Source organism: Perognathus longimembris, chromosome 23 (assembly GCF_023159225.1).
Source record: "Perognathus longimembris pacificus isolate PPM17 chromosome 23, ASM2315922v1, whole genome shotgun sequence".
Taxonomy (NCBI): Eukaryota; Metazoa; Chordata; class Mammalia; order Rodentia; family Heteromyidae; genus Perognathus; species Perognathus longimembris.
Window position 1 is genome coordinate 32,463,234 of NC_063183.1, and position 23,820 is coordinate 32,487,053.

The following is a 23,820-nucleotide window of genomic DNA, read 5'->3' on the forward strand; positions in this document are numbered from 1 at the left end:
TCGGGGCTCCTCGGGGGGACCTGCGGGGGGGGGGGCGGGGGGACGGGCAGAGGGCGCCCCGAGTCAGCGGGGGGGAGGGAGGGGAGGGCGGCCCGGCCCCGCGCCCCCTCCCCGCGCCCCCTCCCCGCGCCCCCGGGACGCACGCACGCACGCACGCACGGACGGACGGGGCTCACGTACCCGGACGCGCTCCCCGCCGCTCCGCCCCCGCCGCCGCGGCCGCGCGCCCGGGCCCGGTTACCTGCGCAGGTGAGTGCGGGGCGGTGCGGGGGGGGGGCGGGCCTGCCGGGGATCCGGGCCCGGCTTCCGCCCGTGCCGGCCGCGCAGGGGACGCCGCCGCCGCCGTCTCCTTCCCCCTCGGGTTTCTGGTGAAACTGAGTCCGGGCGGCCGGGGCGGGGCGCGCATTAACCCCTGCGCCGCCGGCCCCGCCCCGCCCCGCCCCGCCCCGCCCCGCCCGCCCGGCTTCCGGGCCCCGCCCCCCAGGCCCCCGGCCGCCCCGCCTCGGGCGCGCTCGGCTCGGCGGGTTCCCCCCACACCCCCCCCCGCGCCCCGGAGGCCGCACGCCGCGGGTCTGCGCCCCGGGACGGCCGCCCCCGGCCAGGCTCTCCCGGCGGAGCCGGCCTTCCCTGCCCCGGGCTCCGGCGCGGAGGGAGGGGGGGGGGGGCGGAGGGGGGCGGGGGGACCCTCGTGAGGGACGATAGCGCCCCCCCCGTCGGCCGTCGGGGCATCACTTCCAGTTCAAGGCAGCGAGTCTCCCACCCAGAGGCCGCACCGGCAGTCTGCGGGGCTCGGGGATCTGCGGGGCTGCGGGGTCTGCGGGGCCGCGGGGTCTGCCGGTGTAGGATCCGTGTGCCGTGTGGTGCCCCACAGTTCGACCACAGGAAGAAACCGAGGCAAACCGGGCGCTGGTGGCTCACGCCGGAGATCCTAGCTTCTCAAGACGCTGAGATCTGAGGATCGCGGTTCGGGGCCGGCCCAAGCAGGAAAGTCCACGAGACTCGTCTTCAGTTCACCACCACGAAACTGGAAGTGGAGCTGTGGTGCAAGGTGGCAGGGCGCCAGCCTTGAGCAAGTAGAGCTCAGGGACAGGGCCCAGGCTCTGAGTTCAAGTCCCACCATCGACAACAAGACACCGAGGTGATTCTGCACGTTCAGTGTCCCCCTGGGTCGAGAGGCTCCCTGGTCGCAGTTAACGTGTGGAGTCTCACCACTCACAGGTGAGAGAAGTGGCCGAATTGATGCCCTGCACACAACCACGCACCTCCTGGAAGCCTTGCGACTCTTCCTGAAGGAAACCCTTATAAGACTGCTCTGTCCACTGCGAGATCCGCCGGGTGTATTGCCACACCCTCCTCCCCTCCAGTAGTCTACTCCTCTTCCTGATGTCTTCACCCCTGGGAATATGCTCTTCTTCATTTCTCATCCAGATGCCCTTTATCAGGAGGTCTTGTACAAAGTCTCGCAGCTGCCCACATGCGTGCTGGGGTGCGTCTTTTACGGATTTTCTGGGCTGTTCCATAGTCTGATGTACTGGTGACCCTGCCTGTATGCTGGGAAGAAGCAAGCAAACATTGGGAAAGAAAGGGTTTGGGACACATTGGATTCCTGCTTCCTCTATACCTAGAGGAGTCATAGGTGGGAGACTGGCCACTTCTGGTAATGTTACAAACACCTATATCAGCAGGGTGCCGGTGGCTTCCACCCCTAAACCCTGCCACACCACACCGGAGGCTGAGAACTAAGGGTCAAAGGCCAGCCTGGGCAGACAGATCTTATCACCAAGTTATCTTCAGCAAAAAGCTAGAAATAGAGGTGTGGCTCAAGTGGTAGAGGGTCAGCCATGAACAGGGAAAAGCCAAGTGAAAGTGCAAGTCCCTGAGTTCTAGCTCCAGTGCCAGCACCTAAAACAAAACAGCATTTAAAAAGAAAAGAAAAGGGCTGGGGATATGGCCTGGTGGCAAGAGTGCTTGCCTCGGTGCTGGGGTTCAATTCCCCAGCACCACATATACAGAAAACGGCCAGAAGTGGTGCTGTGGTTCAAGTGGCAGAGTGCTAGCCTTGAGCAAAAAGGAAGACAGGGACAGTGCTCAGGCCCTGAGTTCAAGTGCCAGGACTGGCCAAAAAAGAAAAAAAGAAAAGAAATCGGACGGGGAATGTGGCCTAGTGGTAGAGTGCTTGTCTAGCATGCACATGAAGCCCTGGGTTCGATTCCTCAGCACCACATAATCACAATAAGCCGGAAGTGGAGCTGTGGCTCAAGTGGCAGAGTGCTAGCCTTGAGCAAAAAGAAGCCAGGGACAGCGCTCAGGCCCTGAGTCCAAGCCCCAGGACTGGCAAACAAACAAACAAACAAAACCACCTACGTCGACCAGTCACTGAGAAGTCCAAACTCTCTTCTTTCCAAACACTTCCCACAATTACCCAATGAAAGCAAGTCAAGTCAAGCGAGGAAGTGCGTATACTGTGTTTATTCCCATAAAGAGTAAACAGACTTGGGTGAACTAACTTAGCAGGTCATTCAGCAGTTAAATGACAGAGTTAGGATTAGCGCCCAGGCAGGTCAATTGCATTGCTTCTGTTCCTAAACACGGGGCGGGCGGGCTTGAAGGCGCTTCCAATTCTGATTCTACCTGGAAGTTCCATTCTTACCTTAGATTCAACTTGCCGAAACTGAAAACTCCTTGCCCTCATTGTTGGGACACCTGCTGCCGCTGTTGGAGCATGGCTGGTCCCCTCGGACACCTGAGCCAAACGGTGACTGCCGTCCTGGCCGTGTTTGGAGGTGGGGCCTTGCAGAGCTGATTAGGTAATGACTAAGGCTTAATCCCTTTCTCAAGGACTGCGTTTCTTCTTGAAGGACTGGCTTAGTTGCCCCCACAGCAGGTTGTTAGAGAGTAAGGCAGGCACTCCCGGCTTTCTACCTCTTCTGGAAACACCTACGTCTCCCACTATCCAAGTTGTGATGGGGATTTGTATGAGGCCCCTGCCAGATGGGGTGCTGGATCTTGGACTTCTAGCCTCCAGAGCCATGAACTAAATGTCTATCTGTCTATCTGTCTGTCTATCTATCTATCTGTCTATCACCTATCTTGATGGTCTTGGGGCTTGAACTCAGGGCCTGAGCACTATCCCCGAGCTTCTTTTTGCTCAAGGCTAGCACTCTGCCACTTGAGCCACAGCACACCCCTGTGGCTTTTTCTGTGTATGTGGTACTGAGGAATGGAACCCAGGGCTTCATGCACGCTAGGCAAGCAAGCACTCTACCACTAGGCCACATTCCCAGCCCCCGATCTCTTTTTGCTCAAGGTTAGCACCCTACCATTTTGAGCCACAGCTCCACTCGGGCTGTGTGTGTGTGTGTGTGTGTGTGTGTGTGTGTGTGTGTGTGTTTAATTGGAGGTAAGAGTCTATGGGCTTTGCCGCCTGGTCTGGCTTGGAAGGAACCATGGCCGTCGGGTCTTAACCAGGATTATAGGTGTGGCCCCTGGTACCAGCTTGCTCAGCTTTCTTGCATATGGCTGGTGCTCTGACACTTGAGGCATGCCTACAGTCACAGTTTGCTCTTTAACTGGAGTTGAAGTCTTGCTGACTTTTTTTGCCCAGGCTGACTTTGAACCTTGGTTCTCCAAACTCAGCCTCCTGAGTAGCTAGGATTATAGGAATGAATCACTGGTCCCCCAGGCTACAGTCCCCCTTTTATAAAAAACAAAAACTAAAGCCTGTAATCTCACTACCTATGAGACAGAGACAGGTGGATCAAAAGCTCAAGGTCGGGGCTGGGAATATGGCCTAGTGACAAGAGTGCTTGCCTCATATACATGAAGCCCTGGGTTCGATTCCTCAGCACCACATATATAGAAACTGGCCAGAAGTGGCACTGTGGCTCCAATGGCAGAGTGCTAGCCTTGAGCATAAAGAAGCCAGGGACAGTGCTCAGGCCCTGAGTCCAAGCTCCAGGACTGGCAAAAAAAAAAACAAAAAGCTCAAGGTCCACCTGAGCTACATAGTAGGACCATGTCTCAAATAAATTAATTCAAAAACCTATATATGCTGTCCCACTACAGAGGAATGGATGGGGAAAAGTGTGGTACCTACATATAATGGAATTTTACGTAGCCATCAGAAAGGATAAAATAATGGCATTCACAAGGAAATGGATGGAACTAGAACCAATCATGTTGAGAGAGATAAGCCAAGAACAGAGAGACAAACAGCCATGGTGTCTCTGATATGCAGGTTTTAGATTTAAAATGCAACACAGGAAACAGGACTCGAGATACCAATATACAGTGAGACCAAAAGAGGGAGAAAAGCCCCAAACAGTAAGACCCAAAGCAGTTCTTCATATGCACATAAGTATATACAGACTGAAAAGAACTCCAAAGATAAGGAAACAAAGCACCTCTTCTCCTTTGTTTTATAGCTTTTAGATGACTTTATATTCTCTGCCTCACATATGGTACATACACGTGTACATCGGAGGGAGGGGGGGAGGAGGACGCAGGATCCGTGAAGTGCAGGTGAAAACGTACAGAAGAGGGGCCCATCAGCTGTCCTGGACATAGGTGAAAGTGAACTGAACAGCTCCCGGTCCTACTAAGCACAAGGGGAGAAATGTCCCTGCCACCCAATCTGGAAGAAATAGTTTTATTGTTAATGCTCGCAGAGTTCGTAAACTTTGCAGATTAGAATGATGGTGTTGGGCTGGGAATATGGCCTAGTGCCAAGAGCGCTTGCCTAGAATGATGGCGTTCATCACTAGGAAGGTTAAAATGTGTACTGTGAAAATTATGTAGTTACTTAATTTCAATGACAAAAAAAAAAGAACTAACATTAAAACAAAGAGCTATATATGCGGGATGCTGGTGACTCACACCTGTAACCCTAGCTACTCAGGAAGCTGAGATCTGAGGGTTGAGGTTCAAAGCCAGCCTGGGTAGGAACGTCCCTGAGAGACTCTTATCTCCAACTAACCACCCAAACCCAGAAGTAGAGCTGTGGCTCGAAGTGGTAGAGTGCTAGCCTTGAGTGAAAGAGTTCAGGGACAGCGCCCAGGCTCTCAGTGTGTGTGTGTGTGTGTGTGTGTGTGTGTGTGTGTGTGTGTGTGTGTGTGTAAATAAATAAATAGAAACCCAACCCTCTGTTTAGAATGCACAGATGTCCACACCTGGGCTGAGGCAGGTGGGCGGGATTCTTCCGTGAGAAGAAGGAAGCACCTGAATGGGGTAGGGTCCCACGACAGCAAACATGGCTTCCAAAGCACTTGGTCTGGGCACAGGCATGGTAGACCAGGAGGGACAACTCCTTTACAGGCACCCAGGCCAGGCAAGCAGCACCTCAGCCAGACACAAAGGGGCTGTGGTTGCTGGAGCTCCATGGCTGAAGACACCCTGCCGGCCAGGCGTTGCTTTGCAGGAGCCCCCCCCCCCCCCCCCCGCTTGCCTGATAGCTCCAGGGAGGCTGAAGAGGGGTCTCGGGTTTGTGGCCGGGGTCCTGTGCCAGTGCCGGGCACGGGGCATAGAAGGGAGTGCCACCCCTCTGCACCCAGGGCCCCCCCTCCGGCCTCTTCCGAGGCTCGGCGGCCTCTTGATCTTTGTTTGCCTTTATTTTATGTCCCTGTGGGCCCCGCAGCTGCGGGAAGGGCGGCCGGGGCGGTCCTGGAGTGCCCCTCCCCGGCAGAGCGGCCGAGGAGAGCCAGGAGCTGGCATTCCCGGCAGCGCACAAAGGCCTGCCTGTTGATCTTTGACCCCCACCCCTCCTAGGGAGGCTTGGCTCTCCTTCCACCTCCCTTCTTCCCTCCTGGCCTCACCCACTCTGTTCCCCCCGATCCCTCCGCCGCCACCCACACTGGCGCTGTCCCCGGCGCCCTGCTCAGGCCGACCCTTCCATGCTGTCTCCAAGCCCTGCCTCCAGCCCCGACGACGTGGAGAGCCCAGGCAAGAGGGTCCAGTGGGCTTCTGAGAAGAGGAGGAGGACGTCATCCTCAGACTCGGAGTCCAGAACCCACCTGGACCCCTCCAAGCTGCCCAGGTCTCGGAGACCCAGCCGGCTGACCGTCAAGTACGACCGGGGGCAGCTGCAGCGCTGGCTGGACACGGAGCAGTGGGTAGATGCCCAGGTGCAGGAGCTGTTCCAGGTGAGGGGAGACAGACGCACAGACACACAGACACACAGACACACACCTTTTCCTGCGCCTGGCCGGGAGAAGGTCTTGACTGTGTCTCTGATTGTCCTTGCAATCTGGGAAAAGCCTTTGAACAGCCCGAGACTCCGTCAGTCGATGTGGCTCCCAGTGTCTTCTGTCTCTGTGGTAGGATTTTTTTGGAAGCTGAAATGACATAAAGGGAAATGCTAGTATAGCTACTTCTTGGCTGTATTTCACGTCTTTATTTTCTTGCTTGCTTGGTTTTTGGTTTTTGTTTTCCCATTCCTGGGGCTTGAACTCAGGGCCTCGGCTCTATCCCTGAGACTCTGGGTGCTCAAGGCTAGCGCTCTACCACTTGAGCCACAGCGCCACTTCCGGCTTTTCCGTGTATGTGGTACTGAGTTGTCGAACCCAGGGCTTCCTGTATGCTAGGCATGCACTCTACCACGAAGCCCCACTCTCAGCCCTCTTTCTTTTCTTTTCATTAATGAAAGCGCCTCGCTGTGTCCCCAAGCTGGTCTCTAACTCTCAGTCCTCCTGCCCGAGCCTCCTAAGTGCTGGGATTACAGGTGTGCACCAACAAAGCTAGCATTGTTCCTGTCTTAATGTACTCTTCTGCTTAGCATGCAGACATGTCTAGAGCAACCCTGTCTAGTACTGTACCTCGCAGCTACGTGTAGCCATTAACTTTAAATGCACTGAGATGATATAAAGAGGAAAATTCAGTTCCCCCAGCCACATTTTCTAGGGTTGCTGGTCCTAGGTACTGAATTGTCTGCTGCTGCTTCGTAGACAATGTTGTCCTGATGTCACCTTCCTGAGTAGCTAGGACTACAGGGTCCGTGGGCTCTGCGGTTCTCTTGGAGGAGGGCTGTCCGCCATTCCTTGGCTAGGAGTGGGGAAGTATGGTGGAGGGTGGGACCGTGTGGTCTGGCTGTCTCCTGCGGCATCCCAGGCCCGCTCGTGTCGGGTAGACAGCTGTCAGAACCGGCAGCCGGAGAGGAAGACTTTCTGGATTTCTGCCTCCTCTGACCTGGCAGAGTCCCCTCCACCATCCCTCTAGCACTCATTCCCTTCCTGATTGCTAATTCAGCGCTGGTGTGGAAAGCCTCCGAGCTGAGCTCAGACACCTGGGAGCAACTCCGGCCGCCACGGGAATCAGCGGCTGGCCCGCGGTGGCCATGGCAGCTGTCCAATGAGCCCGGTGGCAGGGCAGGTCCTCTCGGTCCCTGCTCTTCTCACCGAAAGCGGCTGAGCTCTCTGGGCAGCGCAGGCAGCGGGTTCTCGTGTCACCCCCACCCCTGTCACCCCTGCCCCACAAGCCACTCAGCTGGCCCTGGGCACGGCTGCTGCTGCGGGGACGTGGCACTGGTGTGGTTTAGTGGGACTCAACATCCCTCGGTAGCAGGGCCAAGTTCTTCTCCCCTGGGGATGCGGACTGTCTTGGGGTCTTCACAGGAACCGAACGAGCTCAGAAAAACTGGAGGGGAAAAATATTGGGGTTATGATATATGAGCCCATATTATCCACATTAGGCTTTTTTTTTCCAGTCCTGGGCTTGAACTCAGGGCCTGAGCACTGTCCTTGGCTTCTTTTTGCTCAAGGCTAGCACTCTGCCACTTGAGCCACAGCGCCATTTCCAGCTTTTTCTGTGATTAATTGGAGATAAGAATCTCCCGGATGGGCTGGGAATGTGGCTTAGTGGTAGAGTGCTGACCTTCAATGCATGAAGCCCTGGGTTTGATTCCTCAGTACCACATACATAGAAAAATCAGAAGTGGCACGGTGGCTCAAGTGGTAGAGTGCTAGCCTTGAGCAAAAAGAAGCCAGGGACAGTGCTCAGGCCCTGAGTTCAAGCCCCAGGACTGGCAAAAAAAAAAAAAAAGTCTCTCCTTTTTGGGCTGGGATTATGGCCTAGTGGGAGAGTTCTCGCCTCCTATACATGAAGCCCTGGGTTTGATTCCCCAGCACCACATATACAGAAAACGGCCAGAAGTGGCGCTGTGGCTCAAGTGGCAGAGTGCTAGCCTTGAGCAAAAAGAAGCCAGGGACAGTGCTCAGGCCCTGAGTTCAAGCCCCAGGACTGGAAAATAAAAAAAAAAAAAAGAACCTTCTGGAGCAGGGGTCTGGTGGCTCGCGCCTGTAATCCTAGCTACTAAGGAGGCTGAGGTCTGAGGATTGCTGTTCAAAGCCAGCCTGGAAGTGGGGCTGTAGCTCAGGTGGTAGAGTGCTGGCCTTGAACACAGAGAGGTCCCGACCTGACCTCTGCTCCAGCACCGGCTGAGCACACCCATCTGAGTGCGTCGTTACTCCAAATAGGACCAACCGTCGCCCTCCGAGCCCGAGATTGACCTTGAGGCGCTCATGGAACTCTCCACCGAAGACCAGAAGGCTCACCTGGAGGTAGGTGGGAAGGCGGGGCCAGGGCGTGGCCACTGGAAGCTGGGCTTCAAGCGGGGGACAGCCAAGAACCTGGGGTGTGCCTCCTTGTGTGGTAAGGGGAGAGCCATTCAGAAGGGAGAATTCTTTGTATTAATTTTTGATTTTATCTTTATTGCCAGTCCTGGGGCTTGGACTCAGGGTCTGAGCACTGTCCCTGGCTTCTTCCCGCTCAAGGCTAGCACTCTGCCACCTGAGCCACAGCGCCCCTTCTGGCCGTTTTCTACATATGTGGTGCTGGGGAATCGAACCCAGGGCTTCATGTATACGAGGCAAGCACTCTTGCCACTAGGCCATATCCCCAGCCCTCCCAGCCCTTTTAAAATTTTCATTTATTTATTTATTTAAAAAACAGGAAATGCTTCAAGAATTTGTGTGTCCTCTTTGTGCAGGGGCCATGCTAATCTTCTGGGCGTGGTTCCGATTTTGGCATACGTGCTGCGGAAGCGAGCAGCAGAGGGGAGAATTCTTGGGTGACCGGTGGGGCGTATGGGAAAGTTTTGTGGCTTGGGGAACCCACTCTCTGTTCTCTCCTGCTCAGGCCATTCTTCAAAACTGCCCTCGCCCCACAGAGGTAAGGACTGTTCTGCTGGCTTGGGGGTAAGAAGAGACCCTGAGGAGAAGGCTACTAGGGACCAGCGTTATTTGAAAGGAAGGGCTGGCCTTGAATCTTTCTCCCAGGGCTCTGAGATGGGAGCGTGGAGGGGTTTCGGGGTGGCTGAGGGAGGGGTTAGTGTGCTGAGTGGGCACGGATCTTCACCTCACTTTTATCTCTTTCTCCCTCAGCCTTTTATCTCTGAGCTGCTCAGTCAACTCAAGAAACTCCGCAGACTCAGCCGACCTCAGAAGTAGCCTGGGCAGATCTCGGCAGCCCGAGTACCACCAGGCCTCCCTGTCGGGTACCAGCTGGGCGGGAAACAGCTGGACAGGACATGGACAGAGTGTGGAGGAGAAGGGGGGTGTTTGTAGGCCCCTAGAATGTGTTCTCACAGCCAGGTTCGATTGGCTGGGCTTCTGGGAGCCATTGGCTTTGTCCAATGTGTACCTTGGTAGCTAGTGGATAAAACTTTTAGGAACCCCAGCTAAATGGAGTATTGTGCATATCTGTGTTGAAGGGACAGAGGAAGGGAGAAGAGGAAGTGACACCCTGGAAGAGCAAGATCTAAGTCACTAGGCTGTACCCATCCATCCCATCCCATCCATCCATCCATCCATCCATCCATCCATCCATATATCCACCCAACAATCCACTCACCCATCCATCCATCCACCCACCCACCCATCCATCCACCCATCCATCCACTCACCCACCAACCCACCAATCCACCACCCACCCACCCATCCATCCACTCACCCATCCATCCATCCATCCATCCACCCACCCACCCAACCATCCACTCACCCATCCATCCATCCATCCACCCATCCATCCACCCACCCACCAATCCACTCACCCATCCATCCACTCACCCATCCATCCATCCATCCACCCATCCATCCACCCACCCACCAATCCACTCACCCATCCATCCACCCACCCACCAATCCACTCACCCATCCATCCACTCACCCATCCATCCATCCATCCACCCATCCATCCACTCACCCATCCATCCATCCATCCATCCACCCACCCACCAATCCACCCACCCACCCACCCATCCATCCACCCACACACCCATCCATCCATCCACCCATCCATCCACTCACCCATCCATCCATCCATCCATCCATCCACCCACCCACCCACCAATCCACCCATCCACCCACCCACCCACCCATCCATCCACCCACACACCCATCCATCCATCCACCCATCCATCCACTCACCCATCCACCCACCCACCCAACCATCCATCCATCCACCTACCCATTCAAATAAGTCTTAAAAATCCAAAGATGAGCCAGGTGGTGGTGGCTCATGCCTATAATTCTACCTACTTGAGAGGCTGAGGTTGGAAGTACTCACGTTTGGGCCTAGGCAGAAAAATTCATGAGACCCTTCTTAACCCATAGCTGGTTGCAGTGGCATGAGTCTATCATTGCAGGCTATGTGGGAGGCTGAGATCGGAAGGGTCAAGCTTCCAGCCTAGCCCAGGCAGACAAGTCTGAGACTCTTATCTCCACAGAAGGGAAGCTAGAGGAGGTGGTATGCACCTGTGACTCCTGCTGACAAGAAGAAGCCTAATAGTAGGCTGATCAAGGGTCAGGTGTATGCTGGGTGGGAAATGAGGCCCCCCCTCCCCCGCCAACTAGAACTCACAATGGAAGTTCACAGCTGTTTTGACATTACATTCTAGTAAGGCCCACAGGCCCAATCTGGCTAAGCCACACAGCATCTTGACATCAAGAGGAGCCCAGGTGATAAAGAAGATTCTGAATCCCAGACAGAAATAACAGCCAGATCTGGAGACATCAGGAGAGGCTGGTCCCTCCTCTACACACAGCTGATGCAGCCCCAAGTGTGTGTGTGGGGGTCTCTCTCGAGTTGGCGCTAGTGGAGGGCAGAACACAGAGGCTATGCAGAGTATATGTGCTACAGGGTGCGGACCCAGGGCACTGGTCAAGGGGCGTGGTGAGAAGATGCTGGGTGAGTGTATATGGTAGGGGGGTTGGGATGGGAGCCCAGGGCGGTGCACTCCTTTGTCAATAGAAAAGGAAGCTGCCGGTGCAGGCATTGCTCCCGTATGCATCGTTGGAGCACGAGAAGGCGTGCACAATCCAATGTGCAGCGGTCGTTAGGCTGGGCTGAGCAGGAAGCAGTTTGGTGGGATGCTCATGTGCACTTTGCATGAGGCCGCCGGGAGGGTGGGACTGTACCTGCCGGGACAGGCTTACCACAGGGGACGGTGCTGATAGCCTACTCGGCTCGGCTTTACCACCGCACAGGGGCCAGAGAGTTCCAGAGGTAAGAGATGCTCGGGGTCTCAGAGTGCACCTCAGTGGAGAATACACGCTTAGCTCACATCCCACCACCACCAAGGGAAAAAAGAGATGCTGGACCCAAGGAATCACAAGACTTTATTAGCTCCATTACGTGCCAGGGTAGGGCCCTGGGCCTCCAGGCTTCTAGTTAGATTCTTTCTGGTCTGGGCTGGGGACATGGCCCAAGTTAGAGCACCTGATTAGCAAGCATAAGGTCCTGAGTTCAAACACCAGTGCCACATGCGGAAAGACTCCTCTGGTCTTGCCATCATGTCTCACTTTCATTCTGGGCTTCTTGGAGAAGGCTCTGTTTCTCGTTCCCTCTGACGTCTCCGGGCACCCTGTCAGGCAGTGGTGTGTCCACCACCAGGGGTGCCCGGCCTGCTGTCCGTGGATGCTGAGATTGGCGGCAGAGGTAGGAGCCCTGCCTGCAGGCTGCCTGCATCCCTGCCTTCCCCGGAGGGCCCGGGTTTCCTCAGTGCGCATGCCTGGTTCGTGGCGGGTGGTAGGCTGACGTCTGGTGCTCTTTAAGCTCAAAGGCATCGTGGCCCTCCCTAAGGAACAAAGAGATGCAGGTCAAGGATCACAGGCAGACCTTGGGCCCTCCCAGAACATTCTACCTGCACCCACCGGAAGCAGCGGGCACAGTAGAGGTCTCCGTCGCAGCCAGCACAGCGCAGCGTGGCATCCTCATTGCAGATGCAGCACCAGGGCAGCTCCTCCTCCTCCTCACTCTCAGGTCTGGGAGTCCTGGCCTGGGCCTTTGGGAGCACGGGGGAGCGGGGGAGGTAAACACCCGTGGGCCATCAGCCAGGCAGGGAGGCAGGCAGTGGGCAGCCTGGAACGGGTCCAGGGCTTTTCTCACCTCAGGCTTTGCCAAGCAGGGTTTGGGTCGGGAGCGAGGAGCCCGCTCCTCAGGGATGTTGTAGCCACTTGCCTTGTCCAGGGCAGCTTCTTCAGAGAGCTACGGACAGGGGAAATAGCATTGCCCCCTGCTCCAGGCCACGCCCCCTCCATGGACAGGGGAAATGGCACTGCTCCCTGCCCCCTCCCCTCCATGGACAGGGTAATGGCCACGCCCCCTCCATGGACAGGGGAAATGGCACTGCCCCCTGCTCCGGGCCACGCCCCCCTCCCTGATTTCTGTGCTCTGGCTTCAGTCTCTCAATTCCTCCTTTACCTGTTAATTTTTTGCTGGTCATGTGGCTTGAACTCAGGGCCTGGGCGCTGTCCCTGAGCTTTTGTGCTCAAGGCCAGCGCTCTACCTCTTTGAGCCACAGCTCCACTTCCAGATTAATTGAGACTAGAGTCTCACAGACTTTTCTGCATGGGCTGGCTTTGAACCACAATCCTCAGATCTCAGCCTCTTGAGTAGCTAGGATTAAGCGCGAGCCCCTGGTGCCTGGCTTCTGGTTTACCTCTTGCCCACAGCTGCCGATTCCCCATCTCAATTGATCAGGGAACAGGAGGTCCCAACTAGGACAGGAGCTACACAATCACTGTCCATCCTGCCTCAGACCGGAGGCCAGGCGACGGGGCCAGTAGTGAGGCCGGGACAGGAGGGGGCATGAATGGCGCCTAAGCCAGGCCCACCTGCTGCATGACCCTCTGGATGGCAGCCTCCTCCTCCTTGTCGTCGTCACTGTCCGGGAGGTGATAGTCCTGCAGGGTCACTTGAAGAAGGGAGAGGGGGTAGGAGAGTGAGGGTGAGTGACTTTACCCAGTGGCTGTCCGCTTGCCTCCAGAACCCGCTCCTTTCCCACGAGAGCTTGTTCAGAGCTGAGGCGCCTCCAGGCCCACCCTGAGCGACCTCGTCCCTCCCTGCCCCACCCCTGCAGGAGCCCTGAGGAGTGCAGAGGAGGAAAAGCAGCCTCAGCACCCAAGGGGACGGGAGGTGCTCCTGCTCTGTGGTGGTCAGGGCTCATGGCTCTGGGAGGGGCTGGACACGGGGACCCGCCTCGGCCCCGGCGAGGACTGTGGCCTGGGGTAGAGATTTGCCCTGGTCAGCAGCCACCGGTGAGTGGCCGGCTCCAGCCTGTACCTCTGTCGGGGTCCTGTCCCCGCAGCACCGCCAGCCGCTTGGCGAGGGCCAGGATGCGCTCCTGCCTGGTGTTCTCCTCGTGCAGCTCCACTGCAGCCTGGGCCAGCAGCCTGCTCTTCTCCTCCTCCAGGGACTGGCCGGCCTGCCCCTGGGGATCAGTGCACGCGTTCCCAGCACCACCCTGGTTGAGGTCATTCTGGAGGGAGGCAGCTGGTAGGAGTAATGAAGTCAGGGCGGCAGAGGCATCCGAAGATCCCACCCTAGACACCTCCAAGCCCATCCTCAAATTTTTTATTTACTTTCTCCCAGTTCTGGGGCTTGAACTCAGAGCCTGGGTGCTGTCCCTGAGCTTTTGGGCTCAAGGCTGGTGCTCTACCACTTGAGTCACAGCTTCACTCCCGGCTTCTTGATGGTTAATTGGAGCTAAGAGTCTCATGGACTTCTTGCCTGGGCTGGCTTTGAACCGTGGTCCTCACTTAAGATCTCACTTAAGATCAACTAACGTTGATCATTTATACTCATCTCCCAAAAGGGTAGACAGTGGAGAAAGAGGCAGCAACGTGCAGAGGTTACCTGGGCGTCCTTGTTCCAAGCTTTCATCGATAGCCACCTCGGCTGCCAGCTCTGTTAACAGACCCTGCGTCTGCTGAGCCATGGTCCTGGTGTCTGGTGTCCAGTGTGTCTGCTCAAAGGAGGGCTCATCAGTGGGCAGTAGGGGTGTGGGCCACAGCCCAAGTCCAGGAGCGGCCGGGGTGGGGGCGGATGCTGGGAAAGGGATGCGTTCAGGGCTCATGTAACTGAGTGGATCTGGCAGTCTCAACAGCACTGGGTGTCCCGCGGTCTGCCTGGCAGCGGCCGCCGCACTTACCGGCTTGGGGGGCTGAGAAGGTGGAGCTCTGCCCTGCAGTGCAGCAAGTCGAGTTTCTATCTCCTGGATGGAAGGGGTGGATCCCTGAAGTTCATTCTTCAGGGCGGCCAGCCGTGCTTCTATCTCTGCCTGGGAGGGTACTGCTCCTACAATTGGCATGGGGTGAGGAGGGAGAAGCCCCTGACAGCGTCCGGAGGTCACCCCACTGGCCCCCGCAGTCCTCACTCACTGGGCTTGTTCTCCCGGTGGAGCCGTGCTAGGCGCTCAGCAATGACTTGGTCTTCTTGGGTCAGTCCTTGGTTCCAGGAAGTCTTCGACTTCTGCTTGATTTCCAAGGCCGCCACACGCCTGGCAGGATAGAAGATGGGGGAGGGGGGCTCAACAGTGGAAGGGAGGACAAAAGATACTCACTATCACCCGTTCAAATCATTCTAGGCAATCATTGATGGCTGCTGCCCAGGTGGCTGGTGAGCTGTTTCAGAGCCCAAGAGGGTGGCTGGGAGTCCAAGAGTGGGTACACTCCTGGACCTAGAGATGGAAGAGAGTCCTACCATGGCGCCCTTGTCTGTTCCCCATTTCCACTTGTCTTTTCTCTTCAGTACTTACTTCTTATAGTTCTGAGGGGGTGACCACTTGGAAGCATTCGTAGAAGACCCTCTACAGAGAAGAAATTTGCTGTCAGAAGTCCTACTATGGCTGGGAATATAGCTTAGCTGTAGAAGATCTGATGAAGCTTTCCAGCAAAACACACACACACACACACACACTCTCTCTCTCTCTCTCTCCTGCTATTCCATCAGTCAGATCCTCCCCCCTCCTTACCCCAAGGCTGAAACGTGGTGGCATTATGGCCACCGCCATGCATGGCTGAACCCTTGCTGGTGCTGGTTTCTCTCACCTGGTCAGGACCTCGTGGCACTGCTTGCAGATTTTCTGTTGGGTGTTGCCAGCTCGAGGCACCACGGCACTGAAGCTCAGGCAGCCAGAACAGAAGGCCCTGCCACAATTCTTACAGCCGTACTACAAGAAATAGGAAGCAGGAAGGGTCCCACATCTCACCTCTGCCCCTGTGGGCTCCGCCCAGAGAGAAGACACTGAAGTTGTGGTAGCTAGTCTTTTATTTTAGTAAAATAAAACCTCCTGCAACATTGGCATGCTTTCTACTACCTTCAGTTCCCTGTCATGGGGTGTAGAAGACAGACAGGGAAAGCCCGGTGCTTCAGTCCTTAACCCTTCAACGAAGGAGACTGGGAGAGTGCATAGCCCCTGCCTTCTCTGCTAGGGCAGAGGTGCTGGAGGCCTGGGGAAGGCTTAACAGTAGCTTCCATTTATTAAGCACTTCCCCGCGTGCCAGGTTCCATCAAGTACAGGATTTAAATTTCATCATATGATTCAGTCCTCATCATTTCATTTAACCTTGGATGTTTAGCACTGTCCTCCCTGATGTTAGCAGAAGGCAGAAGAAGGCACATGACTTGCACGACCAAGGTCACCCCAGGAATAAGAGCCGAACTTGAATCTCAATCCTGACTCCAAAATGCAGGCTTCGAAGTTCTCTCTCGGTGGGGCAGCCTCCCTACAAGTCATGAACTCATCCCAGCGGGGTCCCAGGATCTCCTGGCCAGGGAAAGTCTGCGGTTCCTCCGGGGAGGCAGTCTGCCGGCGTGGGGGCGTGGGCAGGGGATGAGAACGCCTTTGCCCTCGTGCCCCGGGGGAAGGGGACGGGGAAGGCTTCGGTGCCGAGCGGGTAACGGGACGCGGGTACCGGGTGTGGAGGAAGGCCGCGAGGGGCCGGGCAGGGGCGGGGGGCGAGGCCCGGGCGGCGGAGGGGCTCCCCGGCTGCCCATCGACCCGGCACGCCCACCGTCCCCGTCCCCGCCCCCGCCCCGCCAGGCGTGGGAACCGCACCTTCCAGCAATGGAAAGCACGGGGCTCAAGGGGCCTCCCCGAAACGCCCGCCAGGAAGCCGCAGACCCCGGTCCCGGGACGGCAAGTCCCCCCACTCGGCCCGTGGGTGGGAGGGTCCACGCACCTCCTTCTTGAAGAGGGTGAACTTGACGGCACAGCCGTAGCACCTGCTCTCCATGGCGGCTCCCGGTGCGGCTGGACGCGCAGGGGGCGCTTCCGGCAGGCGGGGTGCCGGCCCGTGGGACCCTCACTCGGAAGGCTCCGCGGCGGCCCCGGCGGGCGGAGTGCGGCAGGGCGGCCCCGGGGGCTGCCGGGAGTTGTAGTTCCCCTCCTAGCGGCGCGCGACGGGAGACTCACTCAAACTGGGCCCGGAACCCGTCAATTCCCAATGGGCTAAGCGCGGATTGGCCGACTCGGAGCCGGAAGTCCCACCTCACATGCTAGGACCGCTGGGAGTTGTAGTACCAATCTAGCCCGGACCGGAACCATGGCGGTGGCCAAGGAGCTCTTACAGATGGACTTGTACGCTCTGCTGGGCGTTGAGGAGAAGGCGGCGGATAAAGAGGTGAGGATGGTGGCGAAGAGTGCTGGTCCAGAGCGGCCTGACGGCCCTCCCTTCCTCTCCTGGCGCCTTGCCCGCGGCTCTCCAGGGTCGGACGCCGGGCGGCCGGACGGTGGGCTTCCAGAACTTTCCTAGACGATGCGAGGGCCTCAGGAGGAAGGGAAGCGCCGAGGCCCCCTCGGGCCGGCAGCAGGGCTTTGGCTGTGGCGCCTGCTAGGGAGCCGGTCTGGGGAAGCCTGAGAGGGAAGCCTGGCTTCGCCCGCCCGGCGGCCCCCTGCGCATGCGCAGCCTCCGTGCGGGATTCCCGCGTCCTGACTGACGTCCTCCCCTCCCACCCGCTCCTCCCCCTCCTCTCCCTCTCCCATCCCCCCCCCCCCCAGCATTGGTTTATTCATGTGTTTAAAAGGCTGGGTTTCTTTCACACGTTTATTTCTGAGGTTGCTCCTGATCTGAGAGATGTAGGAAAATAAAGGCGCCCTTTTTTGGGGGGATCATTACTAAGATCCACGTTTCCTGTTCGGAAGATGATTTCCTTAAGATGAACTCGACGCGGAAGTAGCCCTTGTTAATTTATCTTCAGTGAGGCCAAGAATTGTTGCTGGTTGCACCTGCTGTGTGTTGAAGATGGATAGCAGTCTTGGCCAGAATACTGGGCAATTCTGGGAATTAAGAATTTTTTTAAAAATTGTTTTTTGTTTTTTTTTAATGCCAGTCCTGGGGCTCGAACTTAGGACCTAGCTGCTGTCCCTGAGCTTTTGTGCTCAAAGCTAACACTCTACCACTTGAGCCACTTTTGGCTTTTTTGCTTCTTAATCGGACACGAGTCTCATGGACTTTCCTGCCTAGGCTGGCTTTGAACCAAGCTCTTCATTCAGATCTCAGCTTCCTGAGTAGCTAGGATTACTGGCATGAGCCACCAACTCCCAGCCAATTTTGGGACATGGACATAGGTCTTCCTAATCACCTTTGTGCTCACTACCAGTTACAGTGAAGAAACTGCACTTCTGAGTCAGACTGCCTGTGGAACTGGCCCGATGACTTCTTCTCTTGTTGGTGGCCTTGAGCAAGTGTGTAACTTTTCCGTGCCTTGATTTCCCAGAATGCAATGTGAGAATGTTGACTGCCCCTCTCTGACTGCATTGTGAGGCCTGATTCACCAATAGCTGACACTGAGTGAGCACTCACTGCCTGGCTCTTCTCATTGTCGCAGGAAGATTTCAGTTTCACCTTTTCATTCATTCATTCATTTGTGCTGGTACTAAGCTTGAATTTAGGGCCTGGGCCCTGTCCTTGAGCTGTTTTTCTCAAGGCTGGGACTCTCTCATTTGAGTCACTGGTCCATTTTGGGCTTTAAAAAAAACCTATTTATTAATTATTATTATTATTATCATTTTGCCCAGTCCTGGGCCTTGAGCTCAGGGCCTGAGCACTGTCCCTGGCTTCTTTTTGCTCAAGGCTAGCACTCTGCCATTTGAGCCACAGCGCCACTTCTGGCCATTTTCTATATATGTGGTGCTGGGGAATCGAACCCAGGGCTTCATGTATATGAGGCAAGCACTCTACCACTAGGCCATATTCCCAGCCCCATTTCTGGATTTTTGGTGGTTAATTGGAGATAACAGTCTCATGGGCTGGCTTTGGACTGTGATACTCAGATCTCAACCTCCTGAGTAGCTAGGCTATTTTTTATTTTTTTAATTTTTTTTAATTTTTTTTTTTTTTGCCAGTCCTGGGCCTTGGACTCAGGGCCTGAGCACTGTCCCTGGCTTCTTCCCGCTCAAGGCTAGCACTCTGCCACTTGAGCCACAGCGCCGCTTCTGGCCGTTTTCTGTATATGTGGTGCTGGGGAATCGAACCTAGGGCCTCGTGTATCCGAGGCAGGCACTCTTGCCACTAGGCTATATCCCCAGCCCCGCTAGGCTATTTTTTAAAGGGGAGTTTCAAGGGTTTTGAGTTCAGGGCATCATATTTGCTGGGCAAAATTGTCTATGCCCTCATTCCTGTGGGTTTTTATTTTTTTATTTTATTTTTTTGCCAGTCCTGGGCTTGTCCCTGGCTTCCTTTTGCTCAAGGCAGATTTTGTTTGTTTTTGAGACAGGATCTCACTCTGTAGCCTAGGTTGCCTTGCCTTCAGATCCTCCTGCCTTGGCCTTCTGAGTGCTGGGATGTGGCCCCATGCCTGGCTTCTTTGCAAATTTTTTTTTTTTTTGGCCAGTTCTGGGGCTTGGAATCAGGGTCTGAGCACTGTCCCTGGCTTCTTTTTGCTCAAGGCTACCACTCTGCTGCTTGAGCCACAGCGCCACTTCTGGCCATTTTCTGTATATGTGGTGCTGGGGAATTGAACCCAGGGCCTCATGTATACGAGGCAAGTGCTCTTGCCACTAGGCCATATCCCCAGCCCTCTTTGCAAGTTTTAAAGTCAGGTATAAATCACCCACACTTTTTTTTTTTTTTTTTGCCATACCTGGGGCTTGAACTCAGGGCCTGGGCACTGTCCCTGAGCTTTTTTTTTTTTTTTGCTCAAGGCTAGCACTCTACACTTGAGCCACAGCGCCACTTCTGGATTTTCCTATGTATGTGGTACTGAGGAATTGAACCCAGGGCTTCATGTATACAAGGCAAAGACTCTTGCCACTAGGCCATATTCCCAGCCCCTCACTCACAACTTGTGGGTAAGATTGTCCTCTACACTTAACCTTCTAACTCATTACCGTCCTGACAGATCAGTGCTGATTCACCTAATAGCCAGTAATTCTCAGTTGAGATAGGAGGCAGGGGAGAAAGGAGATAGGGTGGAACAAAAGTGAGGGTTGCCAGAGTTCACTGTTTAATTCATATTAGAGTCATGGAGTTCATGGCCAGTGCAAGGTTCCCTGTGGGTGTGGTGGGACTTGAGTGCTAAATAAAATAGCACTTCTTTCTTGGAACTCACACAGTATAGCAAGCATTGAACTCAGAAATAAACTGAAAGACATTCAATAAATGTATATAAGGGCTGGGCGCCTGTAGCTAACGCCTGTAATCCTAGCTATTCAGAAGGCTGATACCTGAGGATGACTGTTCAGAGAGCCAGCCCAGGCTGGATGTGCATGAAAGTTTTTGTTGTTGGTGGTGGTTATAGTGCTAGAACTCAGGGCCTGGACACTGTCTTTTAGCTTTTTGTTGTTGAAGGCTAGCCCTGTACACTTTGAGCCACAACTCCACTTCTGGTTTTCTGGTGGTTAACTGGAGATAGGAGTCTCGTGGACTTTCCTGCCCAGCCTGCCTTAAACCTTGATCCTCAGATCTCAGCCTCCTGAGTTGCTAGGATTACAGGTGTCAGTTATAGGTGCCTGCTTCATGAGATTCTTTGTTTTTTTTTTTTTTTTTTTTGCCAGTCCTGGACCTTGGACTCAGGGCCTGAGCACTGTCCCTGGCTTCTTTTTGCTCAAGGCTAGCACTCTACCACTTGAGCCACAGCACCACTTCTGGCCGTTTTCTATATATGTGGTGCTGAGGAATTGAACCCAGGGCTTCATGTATACGAGACAAGCACTCTTGCCACTAGGCCATATTCCCAGCCCCGCCTCATGAGATTCCTTTTTTGGGGGGGGGGGGGGCCTTCATGAGATTCTTTTTTTTTTTTTTTTTGGCCAGTCCTGGGCCTTGGACTCAGGGCCTGAGCACTGTCCCTGGCTTCTTCCCGCTCAAGGCTAGCACTTTGCCACTTGAGCCACAGCGCCGCTTCTGGCCGTTTTCTGTATATGTGGTGCTGGGGAATCGAACCTAGGGCCTCGTGTATCCGAGGCAGGCACTCTTGCCACTAGGCTATATCCCCAGCCCCTTCATGAGATTCTTATCTCCAATTAGCTAGCAAAAAACCTGATGTGGAGCTGTGGCTCAAGTGGTAGACTGTCAGCCTAGAGTGAAAAAGCTAAGCAGCAGTGCTCTGGTCTTGAGTTCAAGCCCAGTACAAGCACACATACACACAAAATTGTATGCAATGACAAGCTGTGGGAATGAAGAGAAAGAAGACCCTATTCTGATGTTGCAGGATGGGGGATGACTTCCCTGAGGAAAAGGTACTTTAAGAGACTGTTCATTGGGCTGGGAATATGGCCTAGTGGCAAGAGAGCTCGCCTTGTATACATGAAGCCCTGGGTTCGATTCTCCAGCACCACATATCTAGAAAACGGCCAGAAGTGGCGCTGTGGCTCAAGTGGCAGAGTGCTAGCCTTGAGCAAAAAGAAGCCAGGGACAGTGCTCAGGCCCTGAGTCCAAGGCCCAGGACTGGACAAAAAAAAAATAAAAGACTGTTCATAGATAGCATATGCTGCTTTTATTGGTCCAGAGAGGATATGAAATGTGTCTATCTAATATGTGCTCATTTAGTGAGTGAACAGGCCTGGTCTACACTCCAGCCCAATTCAAATTCTTTTTTTTTTTTTTTGCCAATCTTGGGCCTTGGACTCAGGGCCTGAGCACTGTCCCTGGCTTCTTTTTGCTCAAGGCTAGCACTCTGCCACTTGAGCCACAGCGCCCCTTCTGGCCATTTTTCTATATATGTGGTGCTGGGGAATCGAATCAGGGCTTCATGTATAAGAGGCAAGCACTCTTGCCACTAGGCCATGTCCCCAGCCCCCTACTTCAAATTCTTTCCAGTCTACAGGTGTCTTTCTCTTTTGTCTGTAGCAGCCTTGCTAAGCAGGTGCTTAAAAATGATGTGTGTGTGTGTGTGTGTGTGTGTGTGCGTGTGTGCGCACGCGCAGGTCCTGGGGTTTGAACACAGGGCCTGGGCACTATCCCTGAGCGTTTTTTTTTTTTTTTTTTTTTGCTAAAAGCTAGTGCTCTTCCTCTTGAGCCACAGCTCCACTTCTGACATTTTGGTGGTTAATGGGAGATAACAGTCTAACAGACTTTTTTGTATTCTTGCCAGTCCTGGGACTTGAACTCTGCTTGGCATTGCCTCCGAGCTTTTTCTGCTCAAGGCTAGCACTGTAGCGCTTGAGCCACAGCTCCACTTCTAGCTTTTTGGTGCTTAATTGGAGATAAGAGTCTCACAGACTTCCTGCTTGGGCTGGGTTCACATTGTCATCCTCAGAGCTAAGCCTCTTAAGTAGTGAGGATTACAGGTGTTAGCCACCAGTGCCTAGCTTCACTGAGCTTTTTTGCTCAAGGCTTAGATGATGAGTTTTTTATAATTGGGCATTTCTTTCCAAAGCTTTTTGTTTTGTTTTGTTTTGTTTTGCCAGTCCTGGGGCTTGGACTCAGGGCCTGAGCACTGTCCCTGGCTTCTCTTTGCTCAAGGCTAGCACTCTACCACTTGAGCCACAGCGCCACTTCCGGCTTTTTCTGTTTATGTGGTGCTGAGGAATCGAACCCAGGGCTTCATGCATGCAAGGCAAGCACTTTACCACTATGCTATATTCCCAGCCCTTGCTCAAGGCTTAGAACACTACCACTTGAGACACTCTTCCACTTCCAGCTTTTTGGTAGTTAATTAGAAGAGTCTCACAACCTTTCCTTCCTGGGGCTGGCTTCAAACTGCAATCCTCAGATCGCAGCCTCTTGCATGCACCATGTCTGAGTTTTTTTACTCAAGGCTAGTGCTCTACCACTTTGAGCCATAACACCACTTCCAGTTTTTCTGGTGGTTAATTAGACGTAAGAGTCTCACAGTCTTTCTTGCTTGCACAGTCAGTCTGGCTTCAAACCACGATCCTCAGATCTTGTCTTCTGAGTAGCTAGGATTACAGGCGTGAGCCACCAGCGCTGGCTGTCCCTGAGCTTTTGTCCTCGAGGATAGTGCTCTACCACTTGAATCACAGCTCCACTTGTGACTTTTTCTTTCTTTCTTTCTTTTTTTTGGGGGGCCAGTCTTGGGGCTTGAACTCAGGGCCTGAGCACTATCCCTAGCTTTTTGCTCTAGGATAGCACTCTGCCACTTGAGCCACAGTGCCACTTCTGGCCGTTTGTGGTGCTAGGGAATTGAGTCCAGGGCTTCCTGTACACAAGGCAAGCACTCTTGCCACTAGGCCATATTCCCAGCCCCATTTGTGGCTTTTTATAGTTCATTAGAGATGAGAGTCTTATGGATTTTCCTGCTTGGTTGGCTTGGAATCGTGATTCTCAGATCTCAATCTTCTGAGTAGCTATGATTACAGGTGTAAGCCACCAGTACCTGGCTAATTTTGATTTTTGAGACAGGGTTCTTGCTGTGTTACCATGTTAGCCTTAAACTTGTGATTCTGTCAGCTTCCAGAATGCAGGGATTGTAAGTATGAACTAGTTCGGTATTTAAAGATCTAAGTTTTCTGTCTGTTACCAGGAAAGCAACCAGACAAACTTAATATTGACATTTTTCAGGGAAGGAGTTTATATTATAGCATTTAGGTTTAAGGAAAAGGATTTATTTATTTATTATTATTATTTTTTTTTTGGCCAGTCCTGGGCCTTGGACTCAGGGCCTGAGCACTGTCCCTGGCTTCTTTTTGCTCAAGGCTAGCACTCTACCACTTGAGCCACAGCGCCACTTCAGGCCTTTTCTGTATTTGTGGTGCTGAGGAATCGAACCCGGGGCTTCATACATGCTAGGCAAGCGCTCTACCGCTAAGCCACATTCCCAGCCTGGGAAAAAGACTTTTTATCTGTATGTTAGTTAATACATTTATTTCAACTATACAGAGCTTTAAAAAAAATCTTTTTAGTGTTGGCATTGACACTCAAGGCCTCACGCTTGCTAGGAAGGTGCTTTATCTCACACATCCTAGCTCTTTTTTTGCTTTTAGATATTTTTCTATTAGAATCTTGTGTTTTTGCCTGGGACCAGCCTTGGGACACCATTCTACCTATGCCTCCCATGTAGCCTGGATCACAAGCAGACACCACCATGTCTGTATTGTTTGTTGAGATGTTGTGTGTGTGTGTGTGTGTGTGTGTGTGTGTGTGTGTG

General features: G+C 54.2%; 3 protein-coding genes and 1 non-coding gene across 5 annotated transcripts in view; 2 read left to right on the top strand and 2 right to left on the bottom strand.

The window, feature by feature from the left end:
- Positions 1-5,407: 5,407 nt before the first annotated feature.
- On the top strand, positions 5,408-9,668 carry Ppp1r14d (protein phosphatase 1 regulatory inhibitor subunit 14D). 2 transcript variants are annotated; one of them, XM_048332684.1, is made up of 5 exons: positions 5,408-5,478; positions 5,903-6,137; positions 8,466-8,549; positions 9,127-9,159; positions 9,372-9,668. In XM_048332684.1, the coding sequence occupies exons 2-5, from the start codon at positions 6,112-6,114 to the stop codon at positions 9,640-9,642; spliced, it is 414 nt and encodes a 137-aa protein (XP_048188641.1). In that variant the 5' UTR covers positions 5,408-5,478; positions 5,903-6,111; the 3' UTR covers positions 9,643-9,668. The 2 variants fall into 2 exon arrangements, with proteins under 2 accessions (XP_048188641.1, XP_048188639.1); XM_048332682.1 differs by lacking the exon at positions 5,408-5,478 and having other exon boundaries at positions 5,849-6,137.
- LOC125341248 lies at positions 8,933-9,039 on the bottom strand. Its single transcript, XR_007208930.1, has one exon. It is a non-coding gene; the product is annotated as a U6 spliceosomal RNA (small nuclear RNA).
- A 1,919-nt stretch (positions 9,669-11,587) lies between the features above and the next one.
- On the bottom strand, positions 11,588-16,815 carry Zfyve19 (zinc finger FYVE-type containing 19). Its single transcript, XM_048332542.1, has 11 exons — positions 16,452-16,815; positions 15,318-15,439; positions 15,026-15,076; positions 14,649-14,767; positions 14,420-14,565; positions 14,125-14,233; positions 13,552-13,761; positions 13,104-13,183; positions 12,376-12,474; positions 12,141-12,271; positions 11,588-12,064 (listed from the first exon to the last, which is right to left on the bottom strand). Exons 1-11 carry the CDS (start codon positions 16,503-16,505, stop codon positions 11,986-11,988), a joined length of 1,200 nt encoding a protein of 399 aa, XP_048188499.1. The 5' UTR covers positions 16,506-16,815; the 3' UTR covers positions 11,588-11,985.
- The window catches only part of Dnajc17 (DnaJ heat shock protein family (Hsp40) member C17), a 31,645-nt gene continuing 24,626 nt past the window's right edge, over positions 16,802-23,820 (top strand). The window contains exon 1 of the mRNA XM_048332543.1: positions 16,802-16,892. Within this exon, the coding sequence (XP_048188500.1) occupies positions 16,815-16,892 (78 nt within the window). The 5' untranslated portion in view covers positions 16,802-16,814. The remainder of the gene's footprint in view (positions 16,893-23,820) is intronic.

Bases quoted from the DNA above. Each gene is read 5' to 3' on its own strand.
- Ppp1r14d (XM_048332682.1), top strand. From the start codon at position 5,889: ATGCTGTCTCCAAGCCCTGCCTCCAGCCCCGACGACGTGGAGAGCCCA. The intron at 6,138-8,465 runs GTGAGGGGAGAC...TACTCCAAATAG, and splicing joins AGGTGCAGGAGCTGTTCCAG to GACCAACCGTCGCCCTCCGA. The intron at 8,550-9,126 runs GTAGGTGGGAAG...TCTCCTGCTCAG, and splicing joins ACCAGAAGGCTCACCTGGAG to GCCATTCTTCAAAACTGCCC.
- Zfyve19 (XM_048332542.1), bottom strand. From the start codon at position 16,505: ATGGAGAGCAGGTGCTACGGCTGTGCCGTCAAGTTCACCCTCTTCAAG. The intron at 15,440-16,451 runs GTGCGTGGACCC...TATTTCTTGTAG, and splicing joins TCACCCTCTTCAAGAAGGAG to TACGGCTGTAAGAATTGTGG. The intron at 12,065-12,140 runs GTGGGTGCAGGT...TTTGTTCCTTAG, and splicing joins TACTGTGCCCGCTGCTTCCG to GGAGGGCCACGATGCCTTTG.